We start from the raw sequence: 17347 nt of genomic DNA on the forward strand, positions 1-17347 counted from the left end.
TATATATAACAGCAATGCCTTTTGCATCCTATATCACCCTTAGCATTTGTTCACTTGTTGTATTGAAGAGATATGAAACCCAAACATTGTATTTTGTGATTCAGACAGAGCACAATATTTAAAAAAAGTGTCCTATTTACTTCTGTTGTCAAATTTACTTTGTCCCCATGATATTCCGTGCTGAAGAGATACCTAGGTAGCATCTTGAGCACTATGCGGCAGGAAATAGTGCTACCATTTAGTGCTCTTGCAAAAGGGTCTTGTGAAACTGCTGTCATATAGTGCTCCAGACCCGTGCACACTCCTGATCTTACGCTGTGTAAAACTGCATGTTCTATCTGAGTCATGAAAGAAACAAAAGGATACATCCCCCCTACTGATTATCCAGTCTCAGTGCAATGTTTTATATCTTATGTTTGCCTTAGGGAGAATAACTTTATCAAGGATTTCCCACAACTGGCTGATGGTTTGCTGGTGATTCCACTCCCAGTGGAGGAGCAGTGCCGAGGAGTTCTGTCTGAGCCACGTCCTGACCTGCAGCTACTCACAGGTAAGGAGCAGTAGAATAGAGATTTATTGGTGGCTAGCAGATCACTAAACTGCTTTATCTCTATGTAAATATATATAAAACACGCGGATGTCATGTTAAATGGTTCAGTCATTGGGACCAGCAGGCTCTCCTTGTAGTCAGATGTTTGAGACTTCTGTCTCTACTTGAACCTTAGAGTACAAATGGCTGTCACAAGAAGTCACTGCACGTGTGGGTATTAGAGGTGGCACCTACTCACAAGCACAAGGGGTACACTATTAAGGAGATATTCCTCTGTTTTTATGTATGTATGTTTCTATATTCATCAGCTTAACAGCCAGTTTGTTGCTCTTGTTTCCTTTCTGTCCTTAGGTGAAGTGCGGTACAACGAAGCAATGGGATATCCTATGGTGCAGCAGTGGAGAGTGCGAAGCAATTTGTACAAGGTCAAGCTCAGCTCAATCTCACTGTCCACAGGTAAGCCCTGACATGTGACATCACTGAGTGTGTCACTGTGTGTCTATGTGTTTATCACTAGGTGCCTGGCTTTATCATTTTCCATTTCTTTATCAGTGTCAGGGTTTTTCTCTGTTGTGTTTGCCATGTGCTGCTGGCAGCCATTTTACTCACCTCTCTTCCTGACGTGGTGCATTGTGGGGGATGCTGCTCACTTTCTGCACTTCCTTTTATGGCCAGACTGGTGTGCATCATCCATGTGAGACAGGATGCAGTCTCAGAATTGTGATGTCATCACTTATTATTTAAAGGGCCTCTGTTCAGTATGCTTTGCCTTTGCGTTGTCTCAGACCTGTTTGTGAGAGTTCCTGTGTATTACCTGGCTGCCTGACGTCCTTCCTGGTTCCTGATCCCTGGCTTGTTCCTGACTGCTGTTTTCCTTGTTCCTGATTCCGGCTTGTCTGACTATTCGCTTTGGCTCCTGACTCGGCTCGTCTGACTACCAGTTCTGGTTTTGACTCCTGGCTTGTTATTTGACTTGTAGACTTTTTATTATTTTTTGCTATTAATAAAGGTGTGATTATTTTTGCACTTCTCGTCTCAGTCTGATTCCTGGCACCCTGACAATCAGTGAGCTTACTTTAGTGCCTGGATTTGTGTATTTCTGTATCTTTATAACTGAGCTTACGTTAGTGCCTGGATTTGTGTATTTCTGTATCTTTATCACTGAGCTTACGTTAGTGCCTGGATTTGTGTATTTCTGTATCTTTATCACTGAGCTTACGTTAGTGCCTGGATTTGTGTATTTCTGTATCTTTATCAGTGAGCTTACGTTAGTGCCTGGATTTGTGTATTTCTGTATCTTTATCAGTGAGCTTACGTTAGTGCCTGGATTTGTGTATTCTGTATCTTTAGCACTGAGCTTACGTTAGTACCTGAATTTGTGTATTTCTGTATCTTTATCACTGAGCTTATGTTAGTGCCTGGATTTGTGTATTTCTGTATCTTTATCACTGAGCTTACGTTAGTTCCTGGATTTGTGTATTTTTATATCTTTATCAGTAAACTTATGTTAGTGCCTGGATTTGTGTATTTCTGTGTCTTTATCACTGAGCTTACGTTACTGCCTGAATTTGTGTATTTCTATATATTTATCACTGAGCTTACGTTAGTGCCTGGATTTGTGTATTTCTGTATCTTTATCACTGAGCTTACGTTAGTGCCTGGATTTGTGTATTTCTGTATCTTTATCACTGAGCTTACGTTAGTGCCTGGATTTCTGTATCTTTATCACTGAGCTTACATTAATGCATGGATTTGTGTATTTCTGTGCCTTTATCAGTGAGCTTACGTTAGTGCCTGAATTTGTGTATGTCTGTATCTTTATCACTGAGCTTACGTTAGTGCCTGGATTTCTGTATTTCTGTGTCTTTATCACTGAGCTTACGTTAGTGCCTGGATTTCTGTATCTTTATCACTGAGCTTACATTAATGCATGGATTTGTGTATTTCTGTGCCTTTATCAGTGAGCTTACGTTAGTGCCTGGATTTGTGTATTTCTGTATCTTTATCACTGAGCTTACGTTAGTGCCTGGATTTGTGTATTTCTGTATCTTTATCAGTGAGCTTACGTTAGTGCCTGGATTTGTGTATTTCTGTATCTTTATCAGTGAGCTTACGTTAGTGCCTGGATTTGTGTATTTCTGTATCTTTAGCACTGAGCTTACGTTAGTACCTGAATTTGTGTATTTCTGTATCTTTATCACTGAGCTTATGTTAGTGCCTGGATTTGTGTATTTCTGTATCTTTATCACTGAGCTTACGTTAGTTCCTGGATTTGTGTATTTTTATATCTTTATCAGTAAACTTATGTTAGTGCCTGGATTTGTGTATTTCTGTGTCTTTATCACTGAGCTTACGTTACTGCCTGAATTTGTGTATTTCTATATATTTATCACTGAGCTTACGTTAGTGCCTGGATTTGTGTATTTCTGTATCTTTATCACTGAGCTTACGTTAGTGCCTGGATTTGTGTATTTCTGTATCTTTATCACTGAGCTTACGTTAGTGCCTGGATTTCTGTATCTTTATCACTGAGCTTACATTAATGCATGGATTTGTGTATTTCTGTGCCTTTATCAGTGAGCTTACGTTAGTGCCTGAATTTGTGTATGTCTGTATCTTTATCACTGAGCTTACGTTAGTGCCTGGATTTCTGTATTTCTGTGTCTTTATCACTGAGTTTACGTTAGTGCCTGGATTTGTGTATTTCTGTATCTTTATCACTGAGCTTATGTTAGAGCCTGGATTTGTGTATTTCTGTGCCTTTATCAGTGGGCTTACGTTAGTGCCTGGATTTGTGTATTTCTGCATCTTTATCAGTGAGCTTATGTTAGAGTCTGGATTTGTATATTCCTGTATCTTTATCAGTGAGCTTATGTTAGAGCCTGGATTTGTGTATTTCTGTATCTTTATCACTGAGCTTACATTAGTGCTGGGATTTGTGTATTTCTGTATCTTTATCAGTGAGCTTATGTTAGAGCCTGGATTTGTGTATTTTTGTGTCTTAATCACTGAGCTTACATTAGTGCCTGGATTTTAGTTTTTCTGTATCTTTATCAGTGAGCTTAAGTTAGTGCCTGGATTTGTGTATTTCTGTATCTTTATCACTGAGATTATGTTAGTGCCTGGATTTGTGTATTTCTGTATCTTTATCACTGAGCTTACGTTAGTGCCTGGATTTGTGTATTTCTGTATCTTTATCAGTGAGCTTACGTTAGAGCCTGGATTTGTGTATTTCTGTATCTTTATACCTGAGCTTACGTTAGTGCCTGGATGTGTGTATTTCTGTGTCTTTATCAATGAGCTTATGTTAGTGCCTGGATTTGTGTATTTCTGTATCTTTATCACTGAGCTTACGTTAGTGCCTGGATTTGTGTATTTCCATGTCTTTATCACTGAGCTTACATTAGTGCCTGGATTTGTGTATTTCCATGTCTTTATCACTGAACTTACGTTAGTGCCTGGATTTGTGTTTTTCCATGTCTTTATCACTGAGCTTAAGTTAGTGTCTGGATTTGTGTATTTCTGTGCAAAACAAGCACATATTTCTGGGGTATTCTACAGCAAAAATAGGCAAATAATTTTTGTATACAGCAATATTGTTTTACATTTTGTTTACGATAAATATTTTATGGGGGACTACATTTTATGGTAATTGAATAAAACCCCAAACTAACCAAGTACTCCCAACATCTTGAAAACTCAATAAAAGAGCCTCCCTAGCAGATGTTTATTGTGCTATTAATGCCAAAGCTTGGAGATTACCTGTTTTCTATGCCTTCTATAGGATTTGCCAATGTGCTGAAGATCCTCAGCCCAGAGAGCAGCCGTGATGAATTAATCAGTGTCCTGAGGCAATATGGCACTCACTACATCTCAGAAGCTCTGTATGGCTCAGAGCTCACTTGCACCATCAGGTTCCCCAGCAAGAAAGTACAGCAGCAGTTATGGCTTCAGTACCAAAAAGGTAAGTGCAACCATAGGGCCAATATATGGACATATCAAATCAATTCTTCGTCAGGCTGAATATGTCAGTCCTCCCCAAAATAGTTTTCAGATATTTAGCTGTAGAGATGTAATAATGTCCTGTAGAGCGTGAAACACATTAGCTTGCTTAGATCAAACACTGAAATAGACAAGGGTGTTTTTTTTTGTATTTTAGTGTTAAACTTATTTTATGTAACATGAAGCATTATAAAATTAACGGAAGTTAAGTAGCAGCAGTCGTAAGACCGCTGCTCCTTAACTTGTCCCAATCCGATCCTATTCGGATGATTGACAGCCCCTTCTAGCAGCCGATTGGCCACCAGTGAGCAGAGGCAGCATTGCACAAGCATTTCACTAGAAATGGTGCAATGTTAAATGCCAACAACTTATGATGTGTGCATTTAGCGAGGTCGAGTGGACATGATTCACTACAGCAAATCATGTCTGCTCAACTAATAATAAATCTACCCCAATATGTGTTTGTGAAGTTTAAATAATTCTAAATATTTTTTTTTCTAAATGAACTAATACAAGTACTAACCACACTTTGCTAAGAAAAACAAATCTCCTATGTTTGTGATCTTAAGAAGATGTCTAGTCTGTGCATTCCCAATGAGACATCTAGCATTCTGCATGAGACATCTCTACAAAACATACAGGCAAATATAGGAGCGTGAGCTCTAAATTACAATCTTGTTTTTAAAGGACCAGTAAATACATTAGATTTGTATAAACAACAAACACACAATGAAAAGACAATGCAGTAGAACTTAGTCTGAACTTCACATGAATAGTAGATTTTTTTCTGACAAATTATGTCTATTTCCACTCCCCTGTATCATGTGACAGTCATCAGCCAATAAAAATGCATATACCCATATTCTGTGAATTCTCGCACATGCTCAGTAGGAGCTAGTGACTCAAAAACTGCAAATATAAAAAGACTGTGCACATTTTGTTAATGGAAGTAAATTGGAAAGTTGTTTAACATTGCTGCTCTATCTGAATCATGAAAGTCTAATTTTGAGTTGAGTGTCCCTTTAACTTCCATATAAAATCTGCAAATTTGCAGTCACATCGCAAATCTCCTTAGACTTTAATGGTGGTTTTTGTTTGTTACCATCAGTTTCTGAAGTTTACAACAGCAATGTAAGTTCAGTGCATATAACAGAGCTGTTTGGGAGCCCTTATCCTCCTTTATTACTTTGTATTGTTTAGCCTGTATTTCTTTTTACCATTTATATTATATTGCCCCTACTCCAAGTACCCAGCGCTGAATAACTGAGCGGCCATTTACAAATGTATGATGATAATAATAATGTCTAATGTGCTATAGCAGAAATGACAGATAGTGCCTTTGTAGTGACATTTGTTTACTGGCTTGAGTGTCTGTCACATATTTTGGGCCCTTTTTTATAAGACGCACATAGCCCTAAAGCACCATTTTTTATTTAATCACTTAGGAACTGAATTAATCTCTTTAGAATGATTACAGTAAAAAACTGCTAGTTATTTCCTCTAGAAAAAAAAAAAGGATGTTTCTGCTATCCATGGCTGGTGATTAATTGTTACCTTATCTGCTAATTATTGCTATTCTGCCTTATCTCCTTAGCTAACGAAGACAGCATAATTAGTTTACATAACGCATGAGCTCTTTTTGCCCGCAGGTATTGCTAGTTAATCAATTTAATCATGAAAAAGGGTTAAAATGTAACATTAGATTTGAAGATATTACCAACAATATAAAAATATAATTTCATATTTCTTCTTTTTTAAACATACAGCTGCCATAAATAAACCCCTTCATCCCCAATAGATAACCCGGTTTACAGAACTGCCCCATAGGGTCTTGGTGGCATTTAATTGTGATCCTAAATATTTTAGGTGACATTGTCACGGCTTGTGTGCAGGTGCAAGGCAAACAGATATCATTCTTTGCACTTCCTTTAATGCTGTTGATATGATTTGGTACTTTACAGAAATGTGACATAATTGAGCTGTCTGGAGCTGACTCAGTCTTTATAGCCGTAACAATAATGCCAGTTAAAAGAAGTGCATTAAATCACGGCGGCCTCATTGTACTTCCACATAAATAATCAGACACATCATTAAACCGGCCATAAACCGTCACTCTTTCAAGTCCCACAATTAGGATGTGTTTATAAAAGCCTGGCTCCCAGCCGCTGCCTCCTGCCCACGGCCTTCCCATACATGCATATGAGTTAATACGCAAATGTGTACAGAAATTGTTAATATTGTGTATAATCCCCCCAATGTTTCAAACCGTTAATATTGCCTCATTAAATCACATCATCCAATTTTTTTAGCAGCCTTATAGTTAAGTAACCCCAGTGATATCTGATAAAGTATGTGCCACCTCTAGTGTATCATAAAGTATCTGATAAAGTATGCGCCGCAATTAGTGTATCATAATGTATCTGATAAAGTTTGTGCCACCTCTAGTGTATCATAATGTATCTGATAAAGTCTGTGCCACCTCTAGTGTATCATAAAGTATCTGATAAAGTATGTGCCACATTTAGTGTATCATAATGTATCTGATAAAGTTTGTGCCACCTCTAGTGTATCATAAAGTATCAGATAAAGTATGTGCCGCATTTAGTGTATCATAATGTATCTGATAAAGTATGTGCCACCTCTAGTGTATCATAAAGTATCTGATAAAGTATGTGCCACCTTTAGTGTATCATAATGTATCTGATAAAGTATGTGCCACCTTTAGTGTATCATAATGTATCTGATAAAGTATGTTCCGCGTCTAGTGTATCATAATGTATCTGATAACGTTTGTGCCACCTCTAGTGTATCATAATGTATCTGATAAGGTATGTGCCACCTCTAATGTATCATAATATATCTGATAAAGTATGTGCCACCTCTAGTGTATCATAAAGTATCTGATAAGTTATGTGCCACATTTAGTGTATCATAATGTATCTGATAAAGTATGTGCCATCTTTAGTGTATCATAATGTATCTGATAAAGTATGTTCCGCCTCTAGTGTATCATAATGTATCTGATAAGGTATGTGCCACCTCTAATGTATCATAATGTATCTGATAAAGTTTGTGCCACCTCTAGTGTATCATAATGTATCTGATAAAGTTTGTGCCGCCTCTAGTGTATCATAATGTATCTGATAAAGTATGTGCCGCCTCTAGTGTATCATAATGTATCTGATAAAGTTTGTGCCACCTCTAGTGTATCATAATGTATCTGATAAAGTTTGTGCCGCCTCTAATGTATCATAATGTATCTGATAAAGTATGTGCCGCCTCTAGTGTATCATAATGTATCTGATAAAGTATGTGCCTCCTCTAGTGTATCATAATGTATCTGATAAGGTATGTGCCACCTTCAGTGTATCATAATGTATCTGATAAAGTATGTGCCACCTCTAGTGTATCATAATGTATCTGATAAGGTATGTACCACCTCTAGTGTATCATAACGTATCTGAAAGTATGTGCCACCTCTAGTGTATCATAACATATCTGATAAAGTATGTGCCACCTTTAGTGTATCATAATGTATCTGATAAAGTATGTGCTACCTCTAGTGTATCATAATGTATCTGATAAAGTTTGTGCCACCTCTAGTGTATCATAATGTATCTGATAAGGTTTGTGCCACCTCTAGTGTATCATAATGTATCTGATAAAGTTTGTGCCACCTCTAGTGTATCATAATGTATCTGATAAAGTATGTACCACCTCTAGTATATCATAATGTATCTGATAAGGTATGTGCCACCTTTAGTGTATCATAATGTATCTGATAAGGTATGTGCCACCTTTAGTGTATCATAATGTATCTGATAAGGTATGTGCCACCTTTAGTGTATCATAATGTATCTGATAAGGTATGTTCCGCCTCTAGTGTATCATAATGTATCTGATAAAGTTTGTGCCACCTCTAGTGTATCATAATGTATCTGATAAAGTTTGTGCCGCCTCTAGTGTATCATAATGTATCTGATAAAGTATGTGCCGCCTCTAGAGTATCATAATGTATCTGATAAAGTTTGTGCCACCTCTAGTGTATCATAATGTATCTGATAAAGTTTGTGCCGCCTCTAGTGTATCATAATGTATCTGATAAAGTATGTGCCACCTCTAGTGTATCATAATGTATCTGATAAAGTATGTGCCGCCTCTAGTGTATCATAATGTATCTGATAAAGTATGTGCCACCTCTAGTGTATCATAATGTATCTGATAAAGTATGTGCCGCCTCTAGTGTATCATAATGTATCTGATAAAGTATGTGCCACCTCTAGTGTATCATAATGTATCTGATAAGGTATGTGCCACCTTTAGTGTATCATAATGTATCTGCTAAAGTATGTGCCACCTCTAGTGTATCATAATGTATCTGATAAGGTATGTACCACCTCTAGTGTATCATAATGTATCTGATAAAGTATGTGCCACCTTTAGTGTATCATAATGTATCTGATAAAGTTTGTGCCACCTCTAGTGTATCATAATGTATCTGATAAAGTATGTGCCGCCTTTAGTGTATCATAACATATCTGATAAAGTTTGTGCCACCTTTAGTGTATCATAACATATTTGATAAAGTTTGTGCCACCTTTAGTGTATCATAACGTATCTGATAAAGTGTGTGCCACCTTTAATGTATCATAACATATTTGATAAAGTTTGTGCCACCTCTAGTGTATCATAATGTATCTGATAAAGTTTGTGCCACCTTTAGTGTATCATAACGTATCTGATAAAGTATGTGCCACCTCTAGTGTATCATAAAGTATCTGATAAGGTATGTGCCACCTTTACTGTATCATAATGTATCTGATAAAGTATGAGCTACCTCTAGTGTATCATAATGTATCTGATAAAGTTTGTGCCACATTTAGTGTATTATAATGTATCTGATAAGGTATTGGCCACCTTTAGTGTATCATAATGTATCTGATAAAGTTTGTGCCACATTTAGTGTATCATAATGTATCTGATAAGGTATGTGCCACCTTTAGTGTATCATAATGTATATGATAAAGTTTGTGCTACCTTTAGTGTATCATAAAGTATCTGATAAAGTATGTGCCACCTTTAGTGTATCATAATGTATCTGATAAGGTATGTGCCACCTTTAGTGTATCATAATGTATCTGATAAAGTATGTGCCACTTCTAGTGTATAATAATGTATCTGATAAAGTTTGTGCCACCTCTAGTGTATCATAATGTATCTGATAAAGTATGTGCACCTCTAATGTATCATAATGTATCTGATAAAGTTTTTGCCACCTCTAGTGTATCATAAAGTATCTGATAAAGTTTTTGCCACCTCTAGTGTATCATAATGTATCTGATAAAGTTCGTGCCACCTTTAGTGTATCATAATGTATCTGATAAGGTATGTACCACCTTTAGTGTATCATAACATATCTGATAAAGTTTGTGCCACCTCTAAAGTATCATAATGTATCTGATAAAGTATGTGCCACCTCTAGTGTATCATAACGTATCTGATAAAGTATGTGCCACCTCTAGTGTATCATAATGTATCTTATAAAGTATATGCCACCTCTAGTGTATCATAATGTATCTGATAAGGTATGTGCCACCTTTAGTGTATCATAATGTATCTGATAAAGTATGTGCCACCTTTAGTGTATCATAATGTATCTGATAAGGTATGTGCCACCTTTAGTGTATCATAATGTATCTTATAAAGTATATGCCACCTCTAGTGTATCATAATGTATCTGATAAGGTATGTGCCACCTTTAGTGTATCATAATGTATCTGATAAAGTATGTGCCACCTTTAGTGTATCATAATGTATCTGATAAGGTATATGTCCTCCACACACAGTTAAGTTCACTGACTTTCACCTAGATTATGAGTTCTGCGCTAAACAGGGTGCAAAACTAACGCCAAGAAAGTTGCGTTAGTTCACTCTCCAAAGCGCTGCCATTATGAGTTACTGAAAACCTCCTTGTGCTGTGTGATATGGTGGCGTTAAGCTCCATACCGCATACAATCCAAGGGCTGATTTTACGTGCTCGCGCACAATTTCCCCCATAGATATCAATGGTGAGAGAGTGTTAGAAAAAAAAACTTACACCTGAAGTGCAGAATGAAAAATCCCTGTAACGCAACCCCATTGATGTTTATGGGGGGGGAAAAAATTATGTTTAAACCTAGTACCCTAACATAAACCCCTAGTCTAAACACCCCTAATCCGCCGCCCCCCGACCATCGCCGACACTAATAAAGTTATTAACCCCTATTCCGCCACTCCCCGACATTGCTGACACTATAATAAAGTTATTAACCCCTATTCCGCCGCTCCCCGACACCTCCGACACTAAGAAAAGCTATTAAACAATAATCTGCCTCTCCCCGATATCGCCGACACTATAATAAAGTTATTAATCCCTAAATCTCCAGCCTCCCACATCGCCGCCACTAAATAAACCGATTAACCCCTAAACCTCCAGCCTCCCACATCGCCGCCACTAAATAAACCTATTTACCCCTAAACCGCCGGTCCCCCACATCGCAAAACACTAAATTAAACTATTAACCCATAAACCTAACACCCCCCTAACGTTAAACTAAAATTACAATATAACTATATTTAAATAAATAAAAACTTACCTGTGAAATAAAAATAAACCTAACATTAAACTATAAATTAACATAACATAACATAATGTTCTAATAAAACACTACGATTTTTTTTTATAAAATATAAAATAATAAATACTAAATTACGAAAAATAAAAAACCACTAAGCTTACAAAAAATAATAAACAAAATTATCAAAATTAAAAACAATTACACCTAATCTAATAGCCCTAAAAACATAAAAAGCACCCCCAAAATAAAACACCCCCTAGCCTACAATAAACTACCAATAGCCCTTAAAAGGGCTTTTTGTAGGGCATTGCCCTAAGTTAAACAGCTCTTTTACCTGTAAAAATACAAAGTCCCGCCCAACCAACCCCACAAAAAATAAAATAAAAATAACTCTAAATAAAAACCTAAGCTACCCATTGTCCCTAAAGGGGCATTTGTATGGGCATTGCCATTAAAAGGACATTCAGCTCTTTTTCACTGCCCTTAACAGGGCATTCAGCTCTTTTACAAAAGCCCTAATCTAAAAAAAAAAAAACACCCCAAAAAAACCCTAACACTAACCCCTGAAGTCCGGACATCCATCTTCATCCTGGCGGCGAGAAGTCTTCATCCAGACGGTGACACCTTCATCCATCTTGGGGACGTCTTCTATCTTCATCCCAGCGGCGTGGAGAGGGGCTATCCTGGAAGCCGATCCCATCCTGCGAGGAGCGTCCTCTTCATACGGTTTCAAAATGGCGTACCTTGCATTCCTATTGGCTGTTTTGATTCTTCAAATTCAAATCAGCCATAAGGATGATAGCTACTGAAATCCTATTGGCTGTTCAAATGAGATCAAATCAGGGATGAAGTAGCATCAGCTGTGTGTAAATGGTCTCAGGGATGAAGTAGCATCAGCTGTGTGTAAATGGTCTCAGGGATGAGGTAGCATCAGCTTTATGTAAATGGTCTCAGGGATGAAGTAGCATCAGCTGTGTGTAAATGGTCTCAGGGATGAAGTAGCATCAGCTGTGTGTAAATGGTCTCAGGGATGAGGTAGCATCAGCTGTGTGTAAATGGTCTTAGGGATGAGGTAGCATCAGCTTTGTGTAAATGGTCTCAGGGATGAGGTAGCATCAGCTTTATGTAAATGGTCTCAGGGATGAGGTAGCATCAGCTTTATGTAAATGGTCTCAGGGATGAGGTAGCATCAGCTTTATGTAAATGGTCTCAGGGATGAGGTAGCATCAGCTTTATGTAAATGGTCTCAGGGATGAGGTAGCATCAGCTGTGTGTAAATGGTCTCTGGGATGAGGTAGCATCAGCTGTGTGTAAATGGTCTCTGGGATGAGGTAGCATCAGCTGTGTGTAAATGGTCTCAGGGATGAGGTAGCATCAGCTTTATGTAAATGGTCTCTGGGATGAGGTAGCATCAGCTGTGTGTAAATGGTCTCAGGGATGAGGTAGCATCAGCTTTATGTAAATGGTCTCAGGGATGAGGTAGCATCAGCTGTGTGTAAATGGTCTCAGGGATGAGGTAGCATCAGCTTTATGTAAATGGTCTCAGGGATGAGGTAGCATCAGCTTTATGTAAATGGTCTCAGGGATGAGGTAGCATCAGCTTTATGTAAATGGTCTCAGGGATGAGGTAGCATCAGCTTTATGTAAATTGTCTCAGGGATGAGGTAGCATCAGCTGTGTGTAAATGGTCTCAGGGATGAGGTAGCATCAGCTTTATGTAAATGGTCTCAGGGATGAGGTAGCATCAGCTTTATGTAAATGGTCTCAGGGATGAGGTAGCATCAGCTTTATGTAAATGGTCTCAGGGATGAGGTAGCATCAGCTGTGTGTAAATGGTCTCAGGGATGAGGTAGCATCAGCTGTGTGTAAATGGTCTCAGGGATGAGGTAGCATCAGCTTTATGTAAATGGTCTCAGGGATGAGGTAGCATCAGCTTTATGTAAATGGTCTCAGGGATGAGGTAGCATCAGCTTTATGTAAATGGTCTCAGGGATGAGGTAGCATCAGCTTTATGTAAATGGTCTCAGGGATGAGGTAGCATCAGCTTTATGTAAATGGTCTCAGGGATGAGGTAGCATCAGCTTTATGTAAATGGTCTCAGGGATGAGGTAGCATCAGCTTTATGTAAATGGTCTCAGGGATGAGGTAGCATCAGCTTTATGTAAATGGTCTCAGGGATGAGGTAGCATCAGCTGTGTGTAAATGGTCTCAGGGATGAGGTAGCATCAGCTTTATGTAAATGGTCTCAGGGATGAGGTAGCATCAGCTGTGTGTAAATGGTCTCAGAGATGAGGTAGCATCAGCTTTATGTAAATGGTCTCAGGGATGAGGTAGCATCAGCTGTGTGTAAATGGTCTCAGGGATGAGGTAGCATCAGCTTTATGTAAATGGTCTCAGGGATGAGGTAGCATCAGCTTTATGTAAATGGTCTCAGGGATGAGGTAGTATCAGCTGTGTGTAAATGGTCTCAGGGATGAGGTAGTATCAGCTGTGTGTAAATGGTCTCAGGGATGAGGTAGTATCAGCTGTGTGTAAATGGTCTCAGGGATGAGGTAGTATCAGCTGTGTGTAAATGGTCTCAGGGATGAGGTAGTATCAGCTGTGTGTAAATGGTCTCAGGGATGAGGTAGTATCAGCTTTATGTAAATGGTCTCAGGGATGAGGTAGCATCAGCTTTATTTAAATGGTCTCAGGGATGAGGTAGCATCAGCTTTATGTAAATGGTCTCAGGGATGAGGTAGTATCAGCTGTGTGTAAATGGTCTCAGGGATGAGGTAGTATCAGCTTTATGTAAATGGTCTCAGGGATGAGGTAGCATCAGCTGTGTGTAAATGGTCTCAGGGATGAGGTAGCATCAGCTTTATGTAAATGGTCTCAGGGATGAGGTAGCATCAGCTTTATGTAAATGGTCTCAGGGATGAGGTAGCATCAGCTTTATGTAAATGGTCTCAGGGATGAGGTAGCATCAGCTGTGTGTAAATGGTCTCAGGGATGAGGTAGCATCAGCTTTATGTAAATGGTCTCAGGGATGAGGTAGCATCAGCTTTATGTAAATGGTCTCAGGGATGAGGTAGCATTAGCTGTGTGTAAATGTTTTCAGGGACAGTATAGTACTGTTGATGTTGTGTATTATCTTTTGTTTTTAAACTTGTCTATATGTATCTGCAATTGTGTTATGCATTCGCAAATGTGAGGGCATTTGGAACCTATTTAAAGAAGGATGTTGTACACAGTAATTGAGTCTCTGATGAAGTGCCACTAGAGGGCGTGAAACGCGTCAGCCTACCTACCTGTCCATGTCTGTCTAGGTTGTATCTTATCAATAAACCTACGTTTTTCAATTAGATCCGTTGTGCGGCCTTCCCTTTGTTTATGCTGTTACTTGCGACTGGTTATCGCACTTTATGGCCTTGCACCTTGCATGGATGGAATACTGAACACTGAGGGCTGTGGCAAACAATGTCTGTTGGCGGATGACGTCATCATTCCACGACACCGCTAGTTCCAGGTCACCGCAAGCTGTTGCAGCTGCATTCTCACCTCATGAGGTAGCATCAGCTGTGTGTAAATAGCCTCAGGGATGAGGTGGCATCAGCTGTGTTTAAATTGTCTCAGGGATGAGGTAGCATCAGCTGTGTGTAAATGGTCTCAGGGATGAGGTAGCATCAGCTTTGTGTAAAAGGTCTTAGGGATAAGGTAGCATCAGCTGTGTGTGAATGGTCCCTGGGATGAGGTAGCATCAGCTGTGTGTAAATGGTCTCAGATGAAGTAGCATCAGCCATCTGTAAATGGTCTCAGGGATGAAGTAGCATTAGCTGTGTCTAAATGGACTCAGGGATGAGGTAGCATCAGCTGTGTGTAAATGGTCTCAGGGATGAGGTAGCATCAGCCGTGTGTAAATGGTCTCAGGGATGAGGTAGCATCAGCTGTGTGTAAATGGTCTCAGGGATGAGGTAGCATCAGCTGTGTGTAAATGGTCTCAGGGATGAGGTAGCATCAGCCGTGTGTAAATGGTTTCAGGGATGAGGTAGCATCAGCTGTGTGTAAATGGTCTCAGATGAGGTAGCATCAGCTGTGTGTAAATGGTCTCAGGGATGAGGTAGCATCAGCTGTGTGTAAATGGTCTCAGGGATGAGGAAGCATCAGCTGTGTGTGAATGGTCTCAGGGATGCGGTAGCATTAGCCGTGTGTAAATGGTCTCAGGGATGAGGTAGCATTAGCCGTGTGTAAATGGTCTCAGGGATGAGGTAGCATCAGCCGTGTGTAAATGGTCTCAGGGATGAGGAAGCATCAGCTGTGTGTGAATGGTCTCAGGGATGCGGTAGCATTAGCCGTGTGTAAATGGTCTCAGGGATGAGGTAGCATTAGCCGTGTGTAAATGGTCTCAGGGATGAGGTAGCATTAGCCGTGTGTAAATGGTTTCAGGGATGAGGTAGCATCAGCCGTGTGTAAATGGTTTCAGGGATGAGGTAGCATCAGCTGTGTGTAAATGGTCTCAGATGAGGTAGCATCAGCTGTGTGTAAATGGTCAAAGGGATGAGGTAGCATCAGCTGTGTGTAAATGGTCTCAGGGATGAGGAAGCATCAGCTGTGTGTAAATGGTCTCAGGGATGCGGTAGCATTAGCCGTGTGTAAATGGTCTCAGGGATGAGGCACCATTAGCCGTGTGTAAATGGTCTCAGGGATGAGGTAGCATCAGCCATGTGTAAATGGTCTCAGGGATGAGGTAGCATCAGCTGTGTGTAAATGATCTCAGGGATGAGGTAGCATCAACTGTGTGTAAATGGTCCCAGGGATGAGGTAGCATCAGCTGTGTGTAAATGGTCCCAGGGATAAGGTAGCATCAGCTGTGTGTAAATGATCTCAGGGATGAGGTAGCATCAGCCGTCTATAAATGGTCTCAGGGATGAGGTAGCATCAGCTGTGTGTAAATGCTCTCAGGGATTAGGTAGCATCAGATTTATGTAAATGGTCCCACGGATGAGGTAGCATCGGCCATCTATAAATGGCCTCAGGGATGAGGTAGCATCAGCTGTGTGTAAATGGTGTCAGGGATGAGGAAACATCAGCTGTCTTTAAATGGTCCCAGGGATGAGGTAGCATCAGTTGTGTATAAATGGTCTCAGGGATGAGGTAGCATCAGCTGTGTGTAAATGGTCTCAGGGATGAGGTAGCATCAGCTGTTTGTAAATGGTCTCAGGGATGAGGTAGCATCAGCTGTGTGTAAATGGTCTCAGGGATGAGGAAGCATCAGCTGTGTGTAAATGGTCTTAGGGATGAGGCAGCATTAGCCGTGTGTAAATGGTCTCAGGGATGAGGTAGCATCAGCTTTATGTAAATGGTCTCAGGGATGAGGTAGCATCAGCTATGTGTAAATGGTCTCAGGGATGAGGTAGCATCAGCCATCTGTAAATGTTCCCAGGTATGAGGTAGCATCAGCCATCTGTAAATGGTTTCAATTATGAGGTAGCATCAGCTGTGCGTAAATGGTCTCAGGGATGAGGTAGCATCAGCTGTGTATAAATGGTCTCAGGGATAAGGTAGCATCAGCTGTGTGTAAATGGTCCCTAGTATGAGGTAGCATCAGCTGTGTATAAATGGTCTCAGGGATAAGGTAGCATCAGCTGTGTGTAAATGGTCTTAGGGATGAGGTAGCATCAGCTGTGTGTAAATGGTCTCAGGGATAAGGTAGCATCAGCCATCTGTAAATGGTCCCTAGTATGAGGTAGCATCAGCTGTGTGTAAATAGTCTCAGGGATGAGGTAGCATCAGCTGTGTGTAAATGGTCTCAGGGATGAGGTAGCATCAGCTGTGTGTAAATGGTCTCAGGGATGAGGTAGCATCAGCTGTGTGTAAATGGTCTCAGGGATGAGGTAGCATCAGCTGTGTGTAAATGGTGTCAGGGATGAGGAAACATCAGCTGTGTGTAAATGGTCCCAGGGATGAGGTAGCATCAGCTGTGTGTAAATGGTCTCAGCGATGAGGTAGCATCAGCTGTGTGTAAATGGTCTCAGCGATGAGGTAGCATCAGCTGTGTGTAAATGGTCTCAGCGATGAGGTAGCATCAGCTGTGTGTAAATGGTCTCAGCGATGAGGTAGCATCAGCTGTGTGTAAATGGTCTCAGCGATGAGGTAGCATCAGCTGTGTGTAAATGGTCTCAGCGATGAGGTAGCATCA

At 39.9% G+C, this 17347-nt stretch overlaps 1 protein-coding gene across 1 annotated transcript in view; it reads left to right on the top strand.

Annotated features, from left to right (window-relative positions):
• ASTN2 (astrotactin 2) overlaps nucleotides 1-17347 on the top strand; it is a 1265353-nt gene that overhangs the window by 549333 nt on the left and 698673 nt on the right. The window contains exons 11-13 of the mRNA XM_053695400.1: nucleotides 426-550; nucleotides 902-1006; nucleotides 4335-4514. Coding sequence (XP_053551375.1) covers nucleotides 426-550; nucleotides 902-1006; nucleotides 4335-4514 — 410 coding nt within the window. The remainder of the gene's footprint in view (nucleotides 1-425; nucleotides 551-901; nucleotides 1007-4334; nucleotides 4515-17347) is intronic.

Source organism: Bombina bombina, chromosome 12 (assembly GCF_027579735.1).
Source record: "Bombina bombina isolate aBomBom1 chromosome 12, aBomBom1.pri, whole genome shotgun sequence".
Taxonomy (NCBI): Eukaryota; Metazoa; Chordata; class Amphibia; order Anura; family Bombinatoridae; genus Bombina; species Bombina bombina.